At 35.5% G+C, this 21,524-nt stretch overlaps 1 protein-coding gene across 1 annotated transcript in view; it reads right to left on the bottom strand.

The window, feature by feature from the left end:
* The window catches only part of LOC121425441 (exportin-7-like), a 39,149-nt gene that overhangs the window by 2,862 nt on the left and 14,763 nt on the right, over window positions 1-21,524 (bottom strand). Inside the window, exons 12-26 of the mRNA XM_041621496.1 lie at window positions 19,966-20,202; window positions 18,800-18,923; window positions 17,409-17,514; window positions 16,274-16,409; window positions 15,319-15,392; window positions 13,862-14,006; window positions 11,765-11,992; window positions 9,285-9,373; window positions 8,054-8,244; window positions 5,604-5,658; window positions 4,978-5,137; window positions 3,633-3,771; window positions 2,912-3,087; window positions 2,052-2,150; window positions 1,454-1,581 (exon numbers count right to left, since the gene is read on the bottom strand). Coding sequence (XP_041477430.1) covers window positions 1,454-1,581; window positions 2,052-2,150; window positions 2,912-3,087; window positions 3,633-3,771; window positions 4,978-5,137; window positions 5,604-5,658; window positions 8,054-8,244; window positions 9,285-9,373; window positions 11,765-11,992; window positions 13,862-14,006; window positions 15,319-15,392; window positions 16,274-16,409; window positions 17,409-17,514; window positions 18,800-18,923; window positions 19,966-20,202 — 2,087 coding nt within the window. The remainder of the gene's footprint in view (window positions 1-1,453; window positions 1,582-2,051; window positions 2,151-2,911; window positions 3,088-3,632; window positions 3,772-4,977; window positions 5,138-5,603; window positions 5,659-8,053; window positions 8,245-9,284; window positions 9,374-11,764; window positions 11,993-13,861; window positions 14,007-15,318; window positions 15,393-16,273; window positions 16,410-17,408; window positions 17,515-18,799; window positions 18,924-19,965; window positions 20,203-21,524) is intronic.

The following is a 21,524-nucleotide window of genomic DNA, read 5'->3' as shown; positions in this document are numbered from 1 at the left end:
AAGTTTGATAAAAATTGAATAGTAAGAAAGTTATGAGCATTTGAAGTTTAGATCATTATTACAATAAGATCCTCCCATTGGCAATGCGACAAAGATGTGTGATATCACATGTGAACAACTTTCCCATTGCTTTTGTATATATTTCACTTAAATTGCCTCTTTTATCACATCTATCAGTAGATCATTAATTCTTTCTACAGGAGGGCTTGTAATACAGATTTCAAAAAAATATATAATAGATAAAGAGTTTGTATCACCATTAGAAAGAGCAAAAAGAGACAGTTTGGGGGTATTTTATAGTCCACCAAATGAAAGTTGTTCACATGTGACATCACATATATCTGTCGCATTGCCAATTGGAGGATTGCAATATTCAAATGCCCAGAACTTTCTCATTAAATGTCTGATTTTTCTCAAACTTCCTTTGATCTTATTCTTTAATTTTTCTCTTTCCACACAAGCCCACTTGTTCCAAGGGTTTCATTCCACTTTAAAGTGTGTATTTCCTTAGGACAAGCCATTTAGTGATAAGCCAATATCAATTGTTTTGAAACTAAATCTGACAACACAGAGATGCTTCCTCTACTTCAAGGTCAATGACAGCATAGCAGTCAGAGTGCACTATGTCTACCTCCAAGAAATCTCAATGTTTCAATAATACATTCCTAATAACTCCAGCAATGTTTATTCAAGAGCCACATGCAAAGATTGATCATGCAGATATGCAGCAGATATAGTGGTACAGGTTCAGGTTCTAGGTGCTTTGGGTCTGATGTATAGGCAAAGTGGAAAATTACTGAGTTCAGTATGAAAGGTACCATGCAAACAAAAAACAGCTGAAATATACTAGTTTCTTGGATTCTTGATGAAAGACACTGAATAAACTTTGTGTTGGTATGCCCTGATAGGCAGGTTACAAATTATGCCATTCTTGCTTATGTCTTGACAGATTCAGTTGGCTTTTAGTGATTAATGATGCAGTTTACCTAAACAATATTAATATGATCAATACAATCACCACCATCATGATCATCATGAAGATCATTATCATTGATCATCAATCGTCATAATCATGATCATCATCATCATCACTATCATCATCCTCCTCCTCATCATCCTCATCATTGTCATGATCATCATCCTCCTCCTCATGATCAGCATTGTCATCATTATCATCATCATCACCATCATCAATCACCATCATCATCATCATCATCATCATCACAATCATCATCATTATCATCATCATCCTCCTCCTCATGATCGTCATGATCATCATGATCGTCATCATCATCATCACCATCATCATCAATCACCATCATCATCACCATCATCATCATCACCATCATCATCATCATCACCATCATCATCAATCACCATCATCAATCACCATCATCGTCACCATCATCATCGTCATCATCATCACCACTACCACCACCACCATAGCATTTACCTATCTCTGTTCTTTGTTCTGAGGTTCCTTTCTATACCATCCATAAGGTTCTTGAAGCACATGTGCATATCTTGTTGCTTCTCCACTGGCTGGGCACTAATAACAGACTGCTGGAACTCTTGAAAATACTAATAACATAAACAAATAGGAAAAATAAATCAATTCTCAACAACAGAAATAAAGGGTAAAGGGGTAGTTCTTACAAATCTGTCAATTTATCAAGGATTATATTAATAAATATGTGAAAGTCAAGAAATATATCTAAATATGTTGGATAACATTACAAAGGTCTTATTTCAAAATTTGCTTGCGATCACACCCACCATACCAAAATTGAACAGATGATATACTTATTATGATTTTTTAAAAAAGCTTAAATCAATTCTTCAGCTTTATGATACTTCCAGGAAAGGTCAGAGGTTCAAAACATAACTGAAGAATTTAACTAATATTAAATTTTTTCACTTTTAATAAATATTCATCAAAGGCAGTTAATTAAATTCTTTTGAATTTGAACATATTGACGTGAAAAAAACCCAAACAACACTGATAAGTAATGGAAGGCAAGACAAATTTATCATGGAACCAAGACACTTACATTTTCATTGAGTAGGATAAGACCTAAGAGAGGCCTAGACATGGACCACTGATTCCTACATTCCTCAAACATGATAATATTCAGTACTGTTGACAGCATCTACAAACAATACAAGAAATCATCAGGTGTAAATGATTATTCGGGAATGTAAAAACACATCAAGAGAAAAATCCTGTTAATTATGTTTACAAATGTTTGTTTACTTGAACAAGATCAAGTGTCAAGAATCTTGGTCGTTAACAAAAATGAAGAAGAAAAAAAAAAAAAATCATCCATCATCCATCATCATCATCATCATCATCATCATCATCATCATCATCACCACCATCGCCATCACCATCATCACCATCGTCATCATCATGATCACCATCATCATTATCATCATCATAATAATAATACTAATAATAATAATTGGCATTTATATAGCGCTTTATCAATCTACGACTGTTCAAAGCGCTTCACAATTATTATTACCCGGTCATTGGATTCATAGCATTCCAAGCAGCCTGTTAGGCACCAACTTGCTAAACCAACCACAATGACGATTGTTTCCTACCGGTACCCAATTAGCACCTGGGTGAGAGTGGCAAAGTGTGGATTGACGCCTTGCCAAAGGGCGCTAGGCCATGGTGGGATTCGAACACACGACCCTCTGATTACAAGGCGAGAGTCAGAACCGCTACACCACGGCGCTTCCATCATCATCATCATCATCATCATCATCATCATGATCATCATAATCATCATGATCATTATCATCATCACGACCACCACCACCAAAATCACCACCATCACAACGACCACCACAACCAACATCGACACTCCCATGACGACCATTATCCTCATCATCATGAACCAACCTGTCTAAGGAGATCCCTTGGTACATCTAGCAGGTTTGTGTAGTTCTTGGTGTCCCCTCCACTCTTTGGCCAGCTGTTGGTCTGACCAGTTGTCTTAGTGCTCTTCGTGAGTTGCTTGAAGAGGAATGTCCCTATATGATCCAGGATAGCGCAGCAGCTTGTACACACCATAGTATCTGTACAGCAAAACATGGAGGGATAGGTGTTCTGTCAAATTGCAACCTCTAAAGTCAACAGAACAAGAAACAGCTGGGGACTTTTATGAACAGCTAACCATGTTTACTCTATATACAAAAGTTTCAAGAGACATGTTTTATCAAGCATAGAGAGTAAAGATGTGTGACATGAATTTTCTCTTTCATTTACCATTTCAGATTTTTCTATAGGTACTTTAGTAGAGTATGATAGAAAACCATTCGCAAATCAAATTGGGTGGGAATCAGTTTACAGTGGCCCAACATACGGTAAATGATTACCTGAAAGGCCCAATTGAAACCTATGCATTATTTGTCTAGTTCTAAAGCTTTAGAACCAGACTCATGGTACATTGACTTCAACGGGGCCTATGTGGTCATATCTTGGGAGCCAATGGATCAAATCCCATTTTATTTGGTGAGTCAATTGTTTTCCTCATGCTCTGTCAAAATATATCAAAAACATTGACATGCAAAATGTTTTTTTTTGGTGACATCGCATGGTATTCTATTGGATGTGGACTCACCGAGTGCTGTAAGACCCTCTGATACCGATGATAAGACATGTAGGAAGACTTGAGGTTCTAAACTACTGATGAAACCCATGTGATCTTGGGCTAAGCATTCCAATAGAACATAGTAAGATCCACTGAGTTTAGGGTAGTCCTGGAGGACAAAGACAAGAATAAAAGCATCGTTCAGTGTGCTCATAATTACTTCATAGACATGGCTAGTAAGACTGACTAAAACTGGGCCCCGTCTGACAAAGAGTTGCGATTGATCCCATCGACAACTAAGACCAACATCGTCAACATATAAATGCATGCTTATTCAAAACGTTTTCTAGATATGATATGATGTATTTTCATGTTCTCTTATTGTTTTCTTGGCAATTTAGCATGCTTCTCTTTGTTTACAAAGGACATTGTGCACATTTCCTGAAGAAAAAAATTATGCCATTGATGGATTTCCATACAGATGAGATTGATTGGATCGATTACAACTCTTTGTAAGATAGGGCCCTGGAGAGTGTTTCGTGAAAGGACAAGTCCTGTTTTATCTGACAATTACCATAGTAACAGTACTTCACAGCCAATCAGAATCAAGGAAAGGTGTCAGATCTGACAACTTGTCGGACAAAAATGTTGATGAAACATTCTCCCTGAACTCCAGGGAGACAACTAAAGGGGGTACCTTACTGGACTTGAAACTAGTTTATAACATTTTCCTTGTTACACAGATGTCTCCTGAAAATTACAGTCTCCAAGCAGCTGCAAGAAATTTAAACTTTCAATTTTTAAGACTGTTAGGAGACTTCTTTCAGTCCAGTCTCTGGGACGTCTTCGAGACGCCTCCATCAGTCTGAAGATTACCTAATTTCTGAGACTTTGTGGAAACATCATTACAATTAGAAGATATATTTCAGAGGCTTTGCGGCAACTGAGGAGAAAACTTCAAGAAGTCGCAGTGACTGAAGAGACGTTGCAGAAGTCGCAAAGAATTCTTCCAGATAAATTAAGTGACACCTTGTCTTGGAGATGTCCTTCATTTATCTTCTGAAGTTGTATCCTTGTGAAGCATTTCATATTTTCCTAAATTTGACTTCACCAAATTTTACTACCCATTATCAAAACTTGTGTCCCGCCACTCTTGGTTTCATCAACGTTTATTTGTTGTGTTATCAACTAAGTCTAGGACATACAGCATGATAAATCTAATTGTCAGCCATTTACAAGGGTCACTTTCTTTACTAACTGCTACCTGCCAAGCAACACTTTATATATCATAACAATACAATGTACATGTATTTTAAATTTTTTTCTCATATTTCTTGGAGAAATAAATCTTAATTGAATTGATTTAATCACTCACCAATAGATTGCTTAGGGGTATCGAGAGGAGGAGTTTGACGAACATCTGCAATGCTTCTTCTAATGCACTGTCACCGTAAAGACGGAATACACCAAAGTTGACATAACTGCCAGAGAGGGCAGCCTTCAACATCGAGAAACAAACAGCGATGCCTTTCAATGTGGGGAGGGAACAGATAGTCAAGGAATACAATGAGCTTGAGCAGAAAGGGGAATTATAACTTATACTTACCCTCTAAATTAAATGAAATACATTGACCCATGATCACTCTAACTAATGGGGCATTGTTTGTTTCTTGTAGTACACATGAAACTGTTGCCATTACTGGTCAATTGAATATAGGTACTACCAGATGTCAGAGAAGCTAAGAGCAATATTCATAAATTATCAATGACCTGTTCATTTCTTTATCTATTCCCATGTTTGTCTAAGAAAAAAAAAGTTTGACTTACTAAATTGTTATTTTGGCTTTTATCTGTAATAGTTTATTGGTATGAAGCACACATAAATATTTCTAATTTCTTACATAATTATATTTAGATTTTTCAGAGGGAGTAAAATGATACAAATTGACAGTGTTTAGGCCCTTTTATCCCTCAAAAAGAAAATTTTCTATAAAAGGATATTTCATCTGGTATATCTGGTCTTTTGGAATGTCCTGAATAGTGAGCAATCTTGTACCTGTAGAAATTAGAAAAATATGAGATGAAAAATATTGAAAAAAATGGTAAGTGGACAAGGAAGACAGAGAGTTTGTAGGCGGATTTAAATCACGTTGATTTAAATCGTGATTTAAATCGCGATTTAAATCACTTCCATTGAAAAATGTACAAATCATGGACAAAGTATTTGTTCAATGCAGTTTTAATTCTTCAAGTCAACTGAAAAAACTTTGAATTAACTTTATATCAACAAAAGATTAACGAAGTCTTCATATCTACTTAAAACAAATTAAAATCAAATTAATAAAATCAGGTAATTCCTTAAAAACTACAGATGTATGTTGTCAATAGGTACTCATTTTTTTGTAAATTATGTCGAGTTTTTCTTCTGAAATTTTACATTCTTTGTCAGTTATTATTAGTCAATTTCTTTCTTAACATAAAGTTTTCACATAATCCAAAGACTTCAGAGAGCAGTTTGTAAAAAAAAATATATAATATATAAAAGTCAATGAGAAAAGGTTTGTTGGCAGTTTTCCAGTTTTTATCCTTCACCTATACATAATTACTTCTGTCATGTAAAATAAGAAATGATACCTGCATGTAATCAACATATTTAACATGCCTCTTATTTCGTATTGTTACATTTATCATACATTTGATGTTTTAAATAACATAATTATAAAAATCACATTAACATAATGTAGTACAGTCATAATTTGACTGTTGAGAAAAGCTTTCTCTTATAAACCTTTTAAGTCACTGCAGCCCATTTTATGTTCAGTGCTACAAATAATGGAAGTTTTGTATCTGCATGTAATAATGGAAAGAGCTCTATAACAACAATTTGCAAAACTCAGAATAAACATTTAACACTACATTTAAATGTTAAGATGCAGGTACTTCAGTTACAATCATTGGCAGTTGTAAGCTGTGTCTCATTTAAAATAAAATACTTTTTGTAATACATATGTTGTAATTTAAGCAGTTTTGCAGTTTTTATCCTTTAAGTTAAAAGTAAGTAGATTTTTTTTCATACTTCATGGATCAAACAGATTTTTTTGTAGAGAATATGGGAATAAAAATTGTAGATTAATGTAAAAAATCACAGTAGTATAGTCACCCTTTGACTAAGCTACATGTATCTCTTATATTGTTCTCTAAAACTGAGAGTTTTGTATCTATATCTGTAGCAAGAGAAGAACTTTTTATCAAACTAAAAAGATCCTAAACATATACAGTTGTAGTCTCTCTTTGACTATTGTAAAGCTGTGACTAATTGAAAAAAAATCATTGATTTGAATTATTTCTCTTACAATATACATGAATACTAGTAATTGGCAAAGGGTTTGTTGGCAGTTTTGATAAGGGATTTTTCTCTTGGATTTTTTAAATATTTGAATGAAAAATCCCAGAGGGGAATTTTCTCTACTCACTGGGAATTCCCTATGGAATATTCCTTCATAGGCCTATGTTTGATAGAACATGATTCCTCAAATTTATTTTTAATTGTCCATTTTTACTGGATTTTAATTACAAAATATGTGGTTAAGAACAAAATTAGGGGTGAAATGTATAACATCAATATTGATGTCATTGTAAGAGTAAGGGGGGGGGGTAATTACCCTTTTTTTCGAAGGAACTTTAAAAAAATAAAAAAAATCTGATTTGAATAAAAAAAATCAGATTTTTTAAAAAAATTTTTAAAAAATAAAAAAAATCGCCAACCCTGACCTGATAATAACCAAGCTCAAAGCTAAAAAAGATAATTCTATAGCTTTATGAAGGGTCAAAATCCCAAAGGTATTACATCACTTTTGACAAGAATTGTTTTAAGAGCAAATCATAACAAAATCCACTTTCTAATACTAGTATTACATTTCCATAGATGCTTGTAAGATATAGAACAAATGAAAAGCTTTGATGTAGCACTTTTTAAACCAACCAAACCGGTCATAATGGACCCTTTCAAAGAGATAGTGTTTTTCACAGTATCCCGCACAGTTATATTTTGATTTATTGTGTTTTAAGTAATTCAGGATATAATAACAATAATAATATGCAAACATTTATATAGCGCTTTATACAATGTTTCAAAGTCCCAAGACTAATCTACTGAGCCACAACACCTCTACACAAATCTGCCGTACTTTGGCAAAAGGCAGCAAGTTACAAAAGTACCATTTGTTGAATGTAAATGAGCAATGTGTTCGTTATTTACATAGGCGTCAATGCAATTTAACAGTATTTTTTCTCAATATCTTTCCATAGAAGGATCATTTTTTCCCCAAATCTTGCCTGAACATGCAAAGGGTGTTTCAAAATCAACAATAACTCAAATTTGACTGAGGTGTCACTTGCTTCCTTTTGCCAAAGTCGGGCAGAAATATGTGTAGTTGTTTCCCGTGACTTACCATATGCTACCATCATCTTACTGGTTTCCCTGAATAGCAAGATACCATTTGGTGAGGAGACATCAAACTGTAACCTCTGTGATCTATTCTGGACCAGTTCGGCCATGAGCTTCAGAAGGGGGGTGGTCACAGATGGGTCATGGTACCACAGCTCTATGGCACTCAGTAAGACAGGGGTATAGGCAGGGTAGCTGGAGGAAAGCACTTGGTCAAGGAAGATTGATGTTCGTTCATTCGTTCATTCATTCGTTCATTCATTCATTTATTTATTCAATCATTTTTGGATTTATTCATTTGTTATTCATTTATTTATAAACAATAATAATGATGAGGGGAATAATAGAATTACAAGCTTCTTTTTCGTTAATTTTACTATTCATTTATTCACCAATTTATTTCATATATTCATTCATTTATTTATCCATCTAACAATTATATTTCTTCACTTTTCAATTATTCATTCAATAACACATTCATTCATTCTTTCATTTCACATTCATCATTATTTTATTTTCATCAATTAATTGACTCACTTATTACCTAATCAAGGCAAGTTGAGGTATTAATTTAAAATAAGTTTGAACGGCAACCAATGTAATGACCACCCAGGGGGCCATTGCATGAAGCTGTTTGTAAGAGTGAATTTAAGAACAACTGGTGATCCATTCTTGTGGTAGATGATATTCACCATTAAATGTTCATGTTCTCAAATATATGGAAATCCATCATTGTCATAATTGTTTCTTTAGGAAATCTGTTCAATGTCCTTTGAAAACAAAGAGAAGCATATTGAATTGGCAAGATAACAGTGAATGTATCAATATACGTTGTTTCAAAAAAAATATTTTGAACAAACATGTATTTCAGATGCTGATGTGGCTTGCTTTCCATAGTTGTGATTGATCGGATCATCCTCAACTATATGGAAATCCATCCAGATCAATTTTTCCTGCAAGATATTTGCGCAATGTCATTTGTAAACAAAGAGAAGCACACCGATTGTCAAGACATCGATGGTTGTAAGAGTATACATCACACCTAGAAAACATCTTACACAAACATGTTGATGTTGCTGGCCAACCATAGTTGCGAATGATTGGATCAATCGCAACTCTTTGTAAGACTGGGCCAAGGTGTTTGTATGTATAAATGAAACAAATTAATGAATGGGAAGCCTGACATAATCAGAAATCAAACAATCAAGCAAGAAAATGATGAAGTTAAAGGATACATCCAGTCAAAGAGCATCATATAACTTGTCTTTGTGTTGAAAGCAAAAGCGATCCCTCGGATGTCTCGGGCTAGCCCAATAAGTGTTCTCTGTGTATCACAAAAAACAAACAAAAATACAATCACAAACGGTGATTAATACCCTGTCATACGCCATTACCATGGTAACAGTTTCCACACATATCTTTACCTCAAGATGAATGTTTAAAAACTGAGGAAGTAGTTCGAACTGCAAGATTTTTACCTTATTTTTGCCATAATATCCCATTACCATTGCAACACAATTTCCAACACATACAAAAATATGTCTTGCACATCTTTACCGACACAAATATGTGTGCCAAGTTTCATGGGAATTGGTTAAAAACTGAGGAAGTAGTTTGATGCACATGATTTGCAACAGACCAACCGACCACACACTGATTCCTATATATCCCTTTCTTAATTTGTTTGGCGGGGTATAATGAATAAATAAATAAATAGAAATCAGAAATCAAAATTTTTTGCTCTTAAATGGAAAGCAACTTTTAAACAAGTGGAATGCCTCTGGCCGTCTCACCTGCATCACGCGGTTCAATATAGCAGCAGTGCTGACTTTGAATACTACTCTAACTCGCACAAGATGTTCAGTGATACATGGTTACTCTTATGTCCACTTTTTATGAACTAGACCAATAAACTTACAGAGATATGATGGTTATTCAACAAAAAACACCAACATGGCCAAAGTTCATTGACCTTACATGACCTTTGACCTTGATCATGTGACCTGAAACTCGCACAGGATGTTCAGTGATACTTGATTACTCTTATGTACAAGTTTCATGAATCAGATCCATAAACTTTCAAAGTTTTGATGGTAATTCAACTGATACACCCACTTCGGCCAAAGTTCATTGACCTTTGACCTTGGTCATGTGACCTGAAATGCGCACAGGATGTTCAGTGATATTTGATTACTCATATGTCCAAGTTTAATGAACTAGACTAATAAACTTTCAAAGTTATGATGGTAATTCAACAGATACCCCCGATTTGGCCAAAGTTCATTGACCCTAAATGACCTTTGACCTTAATCATGAGACCTGAAACTTGCACAAAATATTCAGTGATGCTTGATTACTATTATGTCCAAGTTTCATGAATCAGATCCATAAACTTTCAAAGTTATGAAGGGAATTCAACAGATATCCCCAATTCGGCCAAAGTTCATTGACCCTAAATGACCTTTGACCTTGGTCATGTGACGTGAAACTCATGCAGGATGTTCAGTGATACTTGATTAACCTTATGTCCAAGTTTCATGAACTAGGTCCATATATTTTCTAAGTTATGATGACATTTCAAAAACTTAACCTCAGGTTAAGATTTCAATGTTGATTCCTCCAACATGGTCTAAGTTCATTGACCCTAAATGACCTTTGACCTTGGTCATGTGACATGAAACTTTAATAGGATGTTCAGTAATACTTGATTAACCTTATGGCCAAGTTTCATGAACTAGGTTCATATACTTTCTAAGTTATGATGTCATTTCAAAAACTTAACCTCAGGTTAAGATTTGATGTTGACGCCGCCGCCGCCGCCGCCGTCGGAAAAGCGGCGCCTATAGTCTCACTCTGCTTCGCAGGTGAGACAAAAAGCATTTACAAAGGGTCAATAGCAACAGTTAATTCGCCATTTTTTGATAAACCATGTTGGGAATAATTCACGACCAAATCATACGATATTATATGGGATGCCAGAGATTGTAAAAAGGTCTTATGAATCTGAAATATTTTTCAGATTTCATAAGAATTACCATAATCAATTCAATGGTACTGTCTACTCAGTGTTCACTTTAATTCATGCCTTTAGCATGTTTTAATCTATGCCCCATTTTGGTCTTTATTTTCACGCATCAATCAATGGATTAACCTCCCCTCTGATGTAGTGGAGAGCCCACTGTAGTCAGCATCAAATCCAATTTGTTCAAATTTTGCAACTTCAAGAAAAGAGAAATTTGACCTATATGAAAGTTTTGCTTGTCCTTGTTCAAATGCTGTACAGTGCCATTACAACAGTGTTCTCGAATCTTTCATGAGAAGTCAACAAGAAGGAAATATGTCTTTAACTTTATATGCCTACATCCAAGGTATTATAATGAGTCCACTCTTCAAACAATAGACTCATGAATAAAATAGCGTATTTAACCATGGCAGCAGGTGCAATTTGGCGCACTGTGACGAAAGTGCACATCAGCATTAGACTTTTTTTCATTAAGGGTAAATAAGCATAATTTATACAGGAAATCTGCATAAAAAAATGGGTTCAACCAATGGTTTTAAAAACCACCTTTGTGTGAATTCGGGCCTTCATGTTTTAGCAATTGATCATTCAATTGTTTTCCATGTTTGACTGTACCTTGTGGTCAATGCAATAAAAAATAATTTGTTTTACGATCAATTGGTAATTCATTGTTTTCACTTGTGAGAATCTTACCTTCGTATTAGCTTCATTCCAACCTGAACCCGTCTTTGCATTAGCCAGTTGGTTGCCAACATATTGAAAGGCTGTCGTGAGCGGTACCATGAAAGTTTCAAACCTTTCCTCGTCCTCCCCGAGATCTACCAATAGTAACCTCCCGAGGGCAGTGTAGAAGGTTGACCGGCACCTCATATCGTGGACAGATAGCGTGCCATTGGCGCCAAGAAATGGAAAATGGTCGCTCTGTGGTGGTATAAGAGATTATCAATGAAACGTGGTGTCAGTGACAAGATTAATCAGTTATTTCACAAACTTCATTTTCTTGATATTATGTAAATTTTACGAGTAACTAGATATTTTGTCATAAAAACTTTGCTAATTCTTTATTGGCCTTCTTCTTATGTGTCTGACATCGAAGACTATCGTGTCATCTTGGCTTTACTGATTTTCAAGATTCGGACATCGTATGGGGTGCAGCATAGCTTGTGATGGTCTTTATCGAGAAGTAAAAATACAAAACATGAATCAAAGGATATGATTTAAGGTTGAAATATCAGTTCTTATTGAGCAAATTATGGCATAGAGCAATTAGAGGTATACACATCAACATGTTCATAACCAAATATTCTTTCACTGTACTTAATTGAGAAATAGCATTCAACTGTAGGAAAACAATGCTTTGTGCTTCTTTCAGGCATGTTGAAATCAAACTAAGAGGGTACAACATTGCGAAGTTTCCTGACTTGATTCCCAAGTATCTATTGAGACCAAATTCATGACATTCAGGAAGCTGGCTTTAAATGGATGCATATTTTCGAATATGCAAAATGGGAAAAAAAAAACTTCTCAAAGACAGAATTTCAACTCAAATTTATTTTCAGATAAAAGTGATAAATAGATCAGTAATTTTTTTGGGGAAATAAAGTATATTGAAATATAATTAAACCTTATATCATCATAATTGCAAAAAAGTCACTTAAAATATTGAAAAACAAAAGGTATAACACCAATACAAAAGAATTTGCCTGAAATAAATCACATTCATATGAAGAAAACTTTATCCTCAACATTAACTCAATGGACTTTAACTATAACACCCTTTGAGGATAATGTAAAAAAAATTGAAACAAACAAAATCTCATGCAAAAGCTACAAACATTATGTAGGGTACATGCATCAGCATGTTTTAAAAAGTTACTATTTTCACCACCATTTTCCAGAGCAGAAATGTACATTTCCATGACTCAGAAATGCTGATTTGTTTTTTCTGATCAGAGTATTGAATTAAATACAGGCTCACCCAGGTGCTATTCTGTTAACCAATTTAACCTTGTGCTGGAGATATTTTGGTCAAGGAATTATGGGAAATGTGTATCATACGAAAATCAAATCATGTTCAATGGATTTATCCTGAAATTATCTTGAAATAAATTGCTACTTGAAATCATTTCTTGATTTTTTTAGTTGTTGGAATAACATATTTCAAATTCAAAGACTTTAAAACATTTATAAGTAGACTTTTTCTTGTAGAAAAAATAGGTATTTTCAAACCCTTAATTCAATGTGGGTCTTTTTGTAAGTGAGCTCTGCTAGGGTTCATGTTTTCCATTAATTTTACACAGTATGACTTATGCCACGATCAAGCCATAACAATGACGATAATCCTTGGGGCCCGTTTCATAAAGCTGCTCGTAAGAGCGACTTTAAGAACGACTGGTGATCATTTCTTGTGATAGGTGATATTCACCATTAAAAGTTCATTGGCGATTACATAGCGTGTAAGAAATGTTCACCAGTCGTTCTTAAAGTCGCTCTTAACTTATGAAGAGCTTTATGAAACACAGACCAGACATGATAACTTCCCAAGGAGGTTTTAACTATGTGAATAAATTGCCCAATGAACGTATTTGAAGAATGCATTTCACCTCACCCAAGAGGCAACCTCTTCAAAAACATTTCTTAGTTACCTTGGCAGCTGAACTCCTGGCAGAATTTTCCTTTAAATATGATAAACGCATGCTTAAAAACAAAATTTCCGAAAAACTTCAAGAACTCCAACAAACTCCACTGTATATGACTTACAAGGTGTGACTCTGTTCTTGTATTACTCACTGTATGATTGGCTAACATGAATTGCACTGCTTCTAATTTGACCAGCTTCCTAACGCTGCTGTACCCAACGGACAGGTCATTGAGAAGCTGTAACGTCTTCGAGATGATGGGCTCGCTGCCTCCCCAGTATTTGAGGTTGGTGATTCTGATTAATAGATAATACACATTATCGAGGGCATTAGTATACAAATAATACACTTTATCAAGGGCATTAGTATACAAATAATACATTTTATCAAGGGCATTAGTATATAAATAATACACTTTATCTAAGGCATTGGTATACAAATAATACACTTTATCAAGGGCATTAGTATACAAATAATACACATTATCAAGGGCATTAGTATACAAATAATACATTTTATCAAGGGCATTAGTATACAAATAATACACTTTATCAAGGGCATTAGTATACAAATAATACATTTTATCAAGGGCATTAGTATATAAATAATACACTTTATCTAAGGCATTGGTATACAAATAATGCACTTTATCAAGGGCATTAGTATACAAACGATACACATCATCAAGGGCATTAGTATACAAATAATACAATCATCAACGTTGCAGGAGGTAACTTTTGAACAGTACCCGAGGCATAGCCAAGGGTGTTCAAAAGGTGATAAGTGTGTGCAATTATTCTAATGCCTGATCAAAATGTGTATCATATGCTATCTAACACTGTTTTGATCCTAATTATCAACCATTCTCATCTCAAATCATGACTGGTCAATACAACTAGTCATTAGGACCAATCATTAGCAAATTTTCTTATCAATAATAGTAATAAATGCAATTTCTTGGGTGCCAAATCCATCTCGTGAGAGATGCTCAAGGCGCACAAGTGAAGGGGGGGGAGCAAAACACAGTAACAAAAAAAAATCATCATTGATAAAATGAGATACAGGGGTAAGTTTTAAGCTTAATCTTAAAGGTTTTGACACTCTTGCTATCTCGTCTTTGGATCTCTCGTGGGGGGGGGGGGGAATTCCATAGTGAGGACCCTGCATGGATGAATGCCCATTCCCCCAACTTTGTTTGATATTTTTGAACTGTAAGAAGACCAGAGTCACTGGAGTGTAGAAACCAGATGGTATCTAGGTGTTAATGTACTGTGGATCAAAGCCATGAACTGAGTGATATACCAGTAAAAGGATTTTGAATTAGCTTTAAAAAGGGTTGGTCGCATAATAGATTTCATTCAATCATTTGATTTACCTTCTGAGAGAATACCCGTCTACAGCCATGTGACTTGAAAAAAAACATGGCTTCTAAATGTCAGGTGATCTTTTAAAAATGTCATCTTGGTGTCAACAATTGAAGTTCATAATTTGGTTGAAAGGGCTTTGATTTTGGAAAGTTTTAGCATGAACAAGTGCAATGCCTCAGACTGGCAGTCTCGCCCAGCTTACTTGATTTGCAGAATACCTTGGAATGGGAAGTCAACTTACATTTTACCAATGAATACACTGAGGACCATGGATTCATCCTGGAGTCCTAGCACCTGTGATAACGTTCTGTATAGCTGTTCATACAACAACAAAATATAATGGGTTTATACAATGATTAAATCATAATAAAAATAAAAACAATATATGAATTATATAGCACACGTATCCATCTTGTTAAATGCTTGGGGCGCTCCTAAATTCCCCTGGCTAAGCTATTCTACCGATTCTGTTACAGCTATTTGAGGAATTACTTCCTGCTGGTACCCATTTACCACACCTGGGTTGAGTGCAACACAATATGGGTAAATTTCTTGCTGAAGGAAAAAAAAATGCCATGGCTGGGAATCGAACCCACGTCCCTCAGATTGAAAGACAAGATTCTTAACCACTAGACCATGACACCCCACAAAAATTAAAACTGGAACTTATGTTATGCATGAAGGTCAATATCTGAAAGTAACACAGTGAAAGAAATCTTGTGATCTACATAAACCTAAAGATCAGAATGTAATATCCTACCAATTAACGATATCAACAAGACATTAATGAAAATATGCTCATAGCACATACCACCAGTCAATGAAATAGTGAAATTCACTTTCACACAGGATGTAATTTACAACTTAGTTGTTTCAAAGTAGTACGTGAAAATGCACTTAACTTGTAACCAGAGAATAATGAATGCCTGAAGATTATAGTATAGGAAAGGCTATTTCATTTCAATAAATCAGAGGTGATCTTATTAAAATAAAATCTGAAGAAAAAAAAATGTCCATGAGTAATGATGGGAAACTTAATAAAATAATGACAGTAATTCATGCAAACTGATTTTGAGGCCATTGATGGATGGCTGTAATGAGGACCTACTTATTCCATCTTCACTGTTTTCCTCCTTTTCTCTTTCCTCTATTCTATATGATATTGATAACCCTATTTAGCAATACATACTGCTTACCTTAGATGACTTTTGTATCTGGTGTCCAAGATATATCTTTGTGAATTGTTCAAAGAAACTAAGCATTGCGATATCTAGCTTCTCACAGCCGCCATGTGATAGTTTGGCATCAGTAAGGTTCATCAATTGCAGTACTCTAGAAAACACAAAGAGAGACATTCCCTCTTTCATTACATATATTGATTCCTCCCAAAAATGCCATGCATACAACAACAATAACACACATCTACTCAATATAAACAAGTGTGAAAAGTACAAAATTGATAGTTAATAGTTAAACATGTATATCAAACGTTGAAAATGGAGGATAATGCTAAAAAGCTGATGCATTCCCCATATTAAGAAAAAATAAATAGAAGGGAGGGGAAATGAGCATATAACATGAGGGAAGGGGAAAGACTTTATGTAAAGGGGAATATTTGTTCACTCTGAATTACATTTTTATCAATTTCTGTGGCTTTTTGAAATCAAGTTGGGTTTGACAAAATAATGTTTCCTCGCCCACTGCAACTGTGTTGACTTCGTTTATATTTTTCTTTACTATACTTGGTAATCCACAAAAAAAATCTCAATTGAAACAAAAAAAAATTCAACAAACTCTAATACGTCTGAATATGATACAAAAAAATCACTTGGAATATATTTTTTCCATAATTATTTAGGACAGTCTCTAAAATATTTTAATAAGGGAAAAATTTACACTTTTCTATTCAAGCTATCACTGTCATGACTAATCATTAACTTTCAGAAAAATATGTCAGCGTTTGTCTCCTTAAACTGTTTAACGTATTAACTGATGAAATAAAAGAGAGCATGCCAGGAGTGTCATCTTTTAAAGGCTTCTCTTTTTTGCCTTTTTTTTACAAGGTGGGGGGGGATGAGTAGGAGATGATGAAAGGCATAGGGGTAACTTGATATGGTTTTTTCTCTCAGGGGTCTACCCATTAGTGTCAAGCCTTGGATACTGTTTGATGAAACTTGTCATCAATGGTGAGTAACAATACTATCCCATATGATTGGACGACAGCATATTTGTCATTGAATACTTGCTTGTACAATCGATGACACGTTTCATGATTCAGCATGCTTATATATGATTACAAAAGCAAAGGGAAATATGTTGTTTTTGTTTTACCTGCAGACCAATTCCCCATCGAGCCCATCGTGTTCATCTGCGCTAGTGAAAGATACCCGACCACCGATCACGGCACCAATGATATACACAAGCCAAGTCAATCGACCTGTCACCAATGGGAGGAATAGGAGAAGCGTTTGAGTAAACAGAGGAATGACAGCCAAGAAAAACATAAATAATTAAAATTGAATCATGTACTTGCAATCACCAATATGAGGGATCTTCAGGAAAAAATGAATTTCTTACTTTCAAAGGTTACTTTATATAACTTACTGCCTGAATCTGCAACATTGGATAAACTTTAACATTGAAACGAATAGGGAATTTTCCAGGGAAGCGTTTCATGAAAGGACTAGTAAGATTGCTTCTCAGCCAATCAAAATCAAGGAAAAGTAGGACACAAATATTGATGAAACCTTCCCTTTCAAACCTCCTTTTTCAAGTTTCCAGGGTTTTTTTTAGCATTTCGATGCAAAATCCCACATCACCATGTAATTTTTTACCTTAGATCTCCCTGATTTGAATGTCTGTTTTTTAATTCATGTGAAATGTCATAATCAAATTATCGTGGCTTGAGCAAGTATGAATGGGGAAAATTGGGGGTTGGATGTACAAAAGGTTTTTTTTTGTATGCTGTTGACCTTTATGCATAGCATTACTTTGTGATAGTACCTAAGAAAATGCCTTGAGTATTGGTGGCAATAACAGAGTTCTACAATTATCATGTCATGGTTAAACACAAAAGGTCATTAAGAGAATTGGTAATCTACTCATAGATACATGGAACAATTAAAAAGATGACATTTCTCAGAAAAACATCACAATTCTGTCTCCCAACCATCCTGTCTGAAGCCTTAGATCCTTGCGTGGTTTCCGTTGCATTTTGTTTTTGTTTATTTCCAATTGGTCTAATGCCATTTCGTCTAATTACCAATTATCTACTCTCATTTAGTCTATCATCAATTTGTCCTCTATCCACATGGTCTAAATGCCATTTGATCAACTCACCATATCGTCTAATAACCATTTGGTCCAATAGCCATTTAGTCCACAGACCATTTGGTCTCATTGGATAAATGTTAATTGGGCGAAATGAATCACATGAAAATGGGTATTAGACCAACTGGTTATAAGAAGAATTGGTCATAGATGAAGTGGTAATTACACGAAATGATTACTGGACCAAATGATTGTTTGAAGAAATATTGATGGACGGAATGGCATTAGACTAAATGAAGGTAGACCATTTGATGAGAGGACGAGTTGGTAATAGACAAATCGGTAGTTTACCATACATTTCATGAATTGTGACATTGTCTAGAGAATGGCCCCAAAACTAAATCTGTACCATGACTGTCCTAGACCATTGATAGGGAGGTCTTAGCACATACCTTCTTGTATGGCCATTTCAGGACTTGAGGGTAAGGTCTTCTGGTAATCTTGCGCTGATTGATCGAAGAGCTGAATGAGGAGTGCACAGGTCTTCTCATATTCACACCGACCTATGGTAGACAGCTGTCAAGATGAAAGAGAATAACATACATATATTGATAATTACCTTAGTGAGGCATTTTGGATACAAGATATAAATGCGTATTTTTTTTGTGTAATTTAATTGACTCAACACAAATACGTCACAATGGCCCAGCCAGGGTTCAGCTGTGTGACTACGGACCATAATATTCATACACCCCTCCTCCATAAATGTCATTTTCCTATTGTGCTTCTGTAATAAAATATCTGTCCATAATATCCGTATTCCCATTCATCACACCAAAGGCGAAGGTCTTGTTTACGCATTTAGGGTATGTGAGCGCCATGTATGATGCGTGTCTGCGCTGTATGCAAGTTACGTCATAGTTACTTAGCCAGGATTACTTCATCAAGTTCAAGAATAACCTTGATATCAGAAGTACCAACCGGCAAACAGACATAAATTGCCACAAATAATATTGACTGGCTATAATTTTTGAGAGATACCGCAAAATATTTCTCTGAAAACCAGTCAATATTATATCAATCTTATTGCCCCTTTTGGGGTTGATTCCAAGAGGTAATATGACATTTGCTCCTGAGATGGCTGCTCCTTCTATGATTTCTCTAAAAATATAAGGTGATGATTTGTTTTGTGGTAGAGTTTTCACGTTCAGAATCATGTGAGGATTAGATTAAAGTGAGAGTTAGGTTTCAAGTTCAGGTTCATGTTAGGCTTAAGTAGGAGCAACTGTCTGAGGAGCAATTGTCAAAGAACCTTTCTACTGACTCAATGGCGGATCTAGCTGGCCAGAGACTATGCTTTGGATGAGCCAACATTTGTGCACAAACAATATGGCATGTGTGAAATTGTATATTATCTAACCCAGCTGGATTCACCACTGCAATTACTTGGAGCCCTTCAACTTGGTTGCTATTTCATGGAAAGTCTGATTTCTAACCACACAAATAATTAAACAGGAGATATTTTTTACTTGCACTTTACATTAAGCACTTGACAAAAACAATGTACAATAGTAACCTTGTAGCAGACTTTACCGGAACAGAAAAGCAAATGACTCACTTGTTCTAACTGCTGCTGAACCATACCGGTATCATCCAGGGGGTCTTCCAACCCATCTCGTATCACCATGGTAACAGAATCTAACCTTGAGGTGATGTAAGCCTTGGAGACCTCCGGAGTGTAGACCTCCAGGAGATGGGGTTCCGTGGCCTTGACGTAGGGAACGGACGCAACCATCCGCTGCCATAACGTTAAGAGGTAGTGAATACTGTTGGGTGCAAATTGCCAAACTGGCGCCTGTAACACAGAGAAAATAAAGTAGACAGTAAGATAATACTTAAAGGAAAAACTTTCAATCCATCAGGGTGCAAGTAAATGAATCTTGCTGAAAATAAAACACTAAAAGTACCATCAAGAGACAATAAAGCAACTTCACATAGGGAGGAATGGGGCAACATCTGCAACTACTAAACGGAGGAAGTAAGAATTTCAGCTGTACAATATAGACTAGGCCTGGTTTGAAAGTCCATTTTTGATGCACGTGTACACGGCGTGTTTTTCGGTCGTGTACACGTTGTAAACACTGAGTGAGAGTGAGTTACAGTATGTTTTCAGTGTTTCCTACATGTAGCCTAAGTCACGGTTTTAAAGCTTACCTGAGAAGTTAGAAGTATCAATCCACAAAAATTGGTGCAATTAAAAAGTTTACTCAGCTTAGCAGCGCATTAAATTAATAAAGAATGCAAAAGTAAATCAGTGCAGGGCCCTAGTTAGCGCCGACGCTCGGTGGATGCGCATTTTGCATACTGTACCGTACTACTACATGCACAGATCGCTGCAGAATTAAGTGTAACTGAAGTTATCGATTGATTTTCATTATTTTATTGCCAATTTGAGGAGCGTGTGTTTGTAGGCTTGTAGCATATGTTTATGAGCGTATAACACGTAACTGTCGCAATTGGTGATTCTCAAATTGACTCTAAAAGTGATTGAAGAACGCTTTCGAGTCTCGTTAGGTGTTATACGCTCATACACATGTGCTACACGCCTACAAACACGCTCCTCAAATTGGCAATAAAATAATGAAAATCAATCGATAACTTCAGTTACACTCAATTCTGCAGCGATCTGTGCATGTATGTACGGTACAGTATGCAAAATGCGCATCCAACGAACGTCGGCGCTAACTAGGGCCCTGCACTGACCGGAGCATACCCATTTCGTGTGGTACAAAAACTTGAGTCTCCAGAATAAATGTGGATTAAATCAGCGATTTTGGAAGGTTAATTGAAATATATTGACATATTAGTGATTAAAACATGTGCAGTGTCTTAGAACTAAGAATTAATGTGAGGCTGTGAGCTTGTTCACTGACTTTACAGTCCCACGCAAGCTTTATGCAGATGCTACCGTGTACACGGTGATGGAATTTAGTACACGTGCACTGACTTGACCGTGCGTGTACACGTGTACACGTGTACCCGAAACGGGCCTAATATAGATAAAACTTCTTTTTTCATGAAATATAATTACACATCCTGCCTCTAATGAGTCAATCTTCTATAAATGATTTGGATCTTGTTTTTTAGTTCATACAAAAATTGTAATAATCTCAAATT

Source organism: Lytechinus variegatus, chromosome 12 (assembly GCF_018143015.1).
Source record: "Lytechinus variegatus isolate NC3 chromosome 12, Lvar_3.0, whole genome shotgun sequence".
NCBI classification, from domain to species: Eukaryota; Metazoa; Echinodermata; class Echinoidea; order Temnopleuroida; family Toxopneustidae; genus Lytechinus; species Lytechinus variegatus.
The sequence above is the reverse complement of the archived record's forward strand: the minus strand, read 5'-3'. Positions and strand labels throughout refer to the sequence as shown.